This window comes from Trachymyrmex septentrionalis, unplaced genomic scaffold (assembly GCF_001594115.1).
Source record: "Trachymyrmex septentrionalis isolate Tsep2-gDNA-1 unplaced genomic scaffold, Tsep1.0 scaffold196, whole genome shotgun sequence".
NCBI lineage: Eukaryota > Metazoa > Arthropoda > Insecta > Hymenoptera > Formicidae > Trachymyrmex > Trachymyrmex septentrionalis.
The window spans coordinates 749,571-753,275 of record NW_017305135.1 but is presented as its reverse complement, the minus strand read 5'-3'; the positions used below and the strand labels follow the sequence as shown (position 1 = coordinate 753,275).

At 27.3% G+C, this 3,705-nt stretch overlaps 1 protein-coding gene across 12 annotated transcripts in view; it reads left to right on the top strand.

Annotated features, from left to right (window-relative positions):
* The window catches only part of LOC108747221 (PH and SEC7 domain-containing protein 1), a 22,349-nt gene that overhangs the window by 7,376 nt on the left and 11,268 nt on the right, over positions 1-3,705 (top strand). For 10 of the 12 annotated variants that reach the window (XR_001939225.1, XM_018484569.1, XM_018484575.1 and 7 more), the window contains exons 2-4: positions 1,168-1,234; positions 2,137-2,190; positions 3,057-3,414. Coding sequence is in view for 11 of the 12 variants with exons in the window: in XM_018484569.1 (XP_018340071.1) it covers positions 1,168-1,234; positions 2,137-2,190; positions 3,057-3,414 (479 nt within the window). In the remaining variant the exon portion in view is untranslated. Of the gene's footprint in view, positions 1-282; positions 469-1,167; positions 1,235-1,637; positions 1,769-2,136; positions 2,191-3,056; positions 3,415-3,705 lie in introns of those variants that run through there. The other 2 variants (XM_018484568.1, XM_018484573.1) reach the window with 2 other exon arrangements.

The window sequence follows — 3,705 nt, the reverse complement described above, 5'->3', positions numbered from 1 at the left end:
TATATATATATATAGATGAGTCTTGTATATTACCGCGTAATCATTTCTTCATTAATTTTATTCATATATATATATATATATATGTATATATATATAATTATTTACATAAAACAAAGTGCATTGTGCGCAGAATGATTGATTAGAGTTGATTAGAGGACGGATTAGAGGGCAGCGAGAGAAAAGTCAATGTCATTGCGGATCCGAAAATACAATTGGCCACCAGCCGAAATCTCCACATTGCGATTCGCACTCGATCAGTTGCATTTTGTCGATTACGAGCTGTCGTTGCTCTTTCAATGTGAATAAAGAATTCAAAATTCTAACGTGGTCTAAAGTTCTAAAAGTGCGCAGCGAATGCCTAAACTCGCGTCTTGTTTGTCGTGCTGTTTGCGACCTTTCGAGTTCCTTCTGAATGGACATTTTAAAAGGGATAGATATGATTATGTTGAGTACATGGCTCTTTGTCAGGTGAATCTCAATTCTATGTAAAAATTCATTTAAATAATTATGTAACGTAAGAAAACAGATATTTATGTTAATAAAACAATTGGTGTTTAGAAAGTACACATTATTAATTGTTGTTTTCATTATTTGTTATTTTATTTATTGTTATCATATTTCGCATCTTTTGAATTAAAAAATTGATAATATAACATATATTATTCTATGTAATCTGTCTCTAAAATCGAACATCACTTTTAAATTAAATATATTATAAAAACTGTATATTATTAAAAAGTAATCATATTTAATTCTATAAAAATGCAAATATTGTACATTTCTATTGTGTATATAGAATATCTTTGTTCATAAAGATTGAACAAATGTCATACTGTTAAAGCAACTGGTGCAGATAAACTAGTATCCTTTCATTGAACTTGTCTTGCCCTCAATATAATTTCGTAACAGGACTTGCTTTCACGCAACAACGATCGTATGCGTTTTCAATCGACCATGCGTTTGACAATGTATTGATATGCGTAGATAAATATTTATAAGAACTATTATTTAAAATCACATTAGCTAATTATCAGAGATATTATTTAATTACTATAACAAAATTAATTGACGTATAATAAATATATTATGTGTATATATGTATATATTATATATAATGTTCATATAATGTGTACTTTTTATAGAGATTTTTGCTTGATTTTTTTTTAGGTCGAAGCTGGTGATGTCATACTCAGGGTGAACGAAGTTGATGTTAATCGATTCAGTACGAAAGAAGGTAAAAAAATATTACATTTATTAAGTCTATTTCTTGATTTTTAAATTATGTCAAAATTGAATTTAATTGCTGATTCGGAATATATCATATATATAGGTATGGTACATACACACACACGCGCAATTTAATATAATTTTTTAAATTATTGTCATTATATAATCAAAATAAATTATCTTACAGATTTATCATCGCTTTCCCGTAATTGCAAGTTCAAGTGTAGGGAGATAATAATACTATACTAAATTATGTTTAACTTATATTATATATATACTGTACTAAGTTTAAAAAATATTTCATTGAAACGTAAATGGTAAAAACAAAATAATTGCGATTTTTCACGCTTTTGGAAATCGATTTTCTTTTTATATTTGTATTTTGTTATTTATCATAAATTAAATGTCACTGAAGGCAATATGATTCAACATATAAAACGTAATATAATATAAACTGCAATGGATTAATCCAAGTTTCGATTTTATTAATTGAACATGACTATTGAAATCGAACTTGATAATACTTCAGAAAACAGAATCTGTAAGATAATTTATTTTGATTATATAATGACAATAATTTAAAAAATTATATTAAATTGTATATATGATATATTCCGAATTATTTTTATCATACAAATTAATTTTTTTATAGATATCAATTTTAAATTATATGAATTTTTGTATATTTCACAGAGAATAATGCTACATTTTAGAATTATAGATACGACATTATTATTTATTTATTTATTTATTTATTTATTTATTGGAGAAATAAGAAATATATATAGGAAAATAATTTATTTAAGAACGAGAGAGTAGCTAGAATGAAAGAAAGAATAAAAAAAATACAAGTTTTGATTTTAAAGTTAGTTTTAATTTAAAGTTAATTTTATTTTTTATTTATTTCAGTACTAAAATGTCTACGACTGTCTTCAGATCCCGTTACTCTGAAACTGCGAAGGGGTAAGTGAGATTTCTTAATAATTTATGATTAATATATATAAAATTTACAAGCTTACATATATTAATCTTTTACATGAAATTTATGATTTTTTTATATATGTATATTATTCAAACACTGTCTATACTATAAATACAAATTCATTATGTATTCACAAGGTTGCTGAACTCTTACGATCGTACGCGATCTAATGATAGATCATTGTCTGTATACGTTCTTGAACCTGAACTACAATAATAATAGAATTAACGTTGTAATAATCATCGCAGCTAACGCGATGAACAGAAAAAGTTACGCACTTACCCCTTACGGAAGGGGATGGCCGATGATCAAGGACGCGTGATTATCCACACGAGTGACTTTTAAACGATGCACAAGAGCGACAAATAATTTTCTATCAGACGGTTACATTGATCTCTCAAGGGGCACTTTTTGGTTTTTTGTTTATAATATTGTCAGATTGTTTTTATTATTGTTATTATTATCTTTATTAGTTTTAATTATATAATATAAATAGATAAATTTATTAAACTCTGCTAATTTTAATTTTTTCTGATAACAAATAATTTGTTGTCAGACAATCTTTCATATTTTTATTAAACATTTCTGATATGTTATCTTTTAATCGATATTTTTTAATTAATTTCAAATAGATTCTAACATAATTTCTATATTAAGTTTCACTTATAAACGTAATATTTCATCGAAATTTTGGTTGAAGACAATTCGATGTTAAAAAACATTATAAATAAACGTAATTTAATAACAAATATATTCGTAATATTTTATGTATAATGACAATAAAATAATATATACAGAATATGTAGAAACATTTATATAAGATATTAAAAAGAAAAAAATTATGCAGATCCTGCGGTAAAGGCTCATGTTCGTCGCCTTCTTTCTCCCGGACAACCTATGAAAGATGAGGGCATAGAAACTTCAAAAGATGTTTTGACAAACAATCCCAAGAACATCGCTTCCGACAATGTAGAGAAAAAGGAACTCAAGAAGACGCCGGTCACACCAGAAATGTCTGCAAATTCGCCAACGTTGACACCGACGCCTGCAACAACAACGAGGAGCAACGGCTCGTGTAGCGATGCGTCTCTTTCATCGGAATTAGAGGCACTATTGCCACCCGTGGACCATTTTAAGGAAGAGGAACGGACTCAATGGGAACCCCTATCCGCTGAGAAATTTTCACGACAGAAAAATACACCCCGGTATAAATTGCAATATATAATAATTATTCATCATATTCTTGATATTTATTTGAGCATAGTCACTCTCGATTTCGATTTTTATCAGTTAAAATTGGATTATGCGCACAACTGTATTTTTGTTTGACTTTAATTTGGAAAATGCGAATTATTGGGAAAGACAGCAATGAAGATATGGATAAAAAGATTATAGAAGTTTAATAGCACACATTGAAAAAGGGGGTACTTGATTTAATTTTTCCTTTTTAAATCACTAATATATTTCTTTTTCCTTCTCTCTCTCTCTCTCTCTCT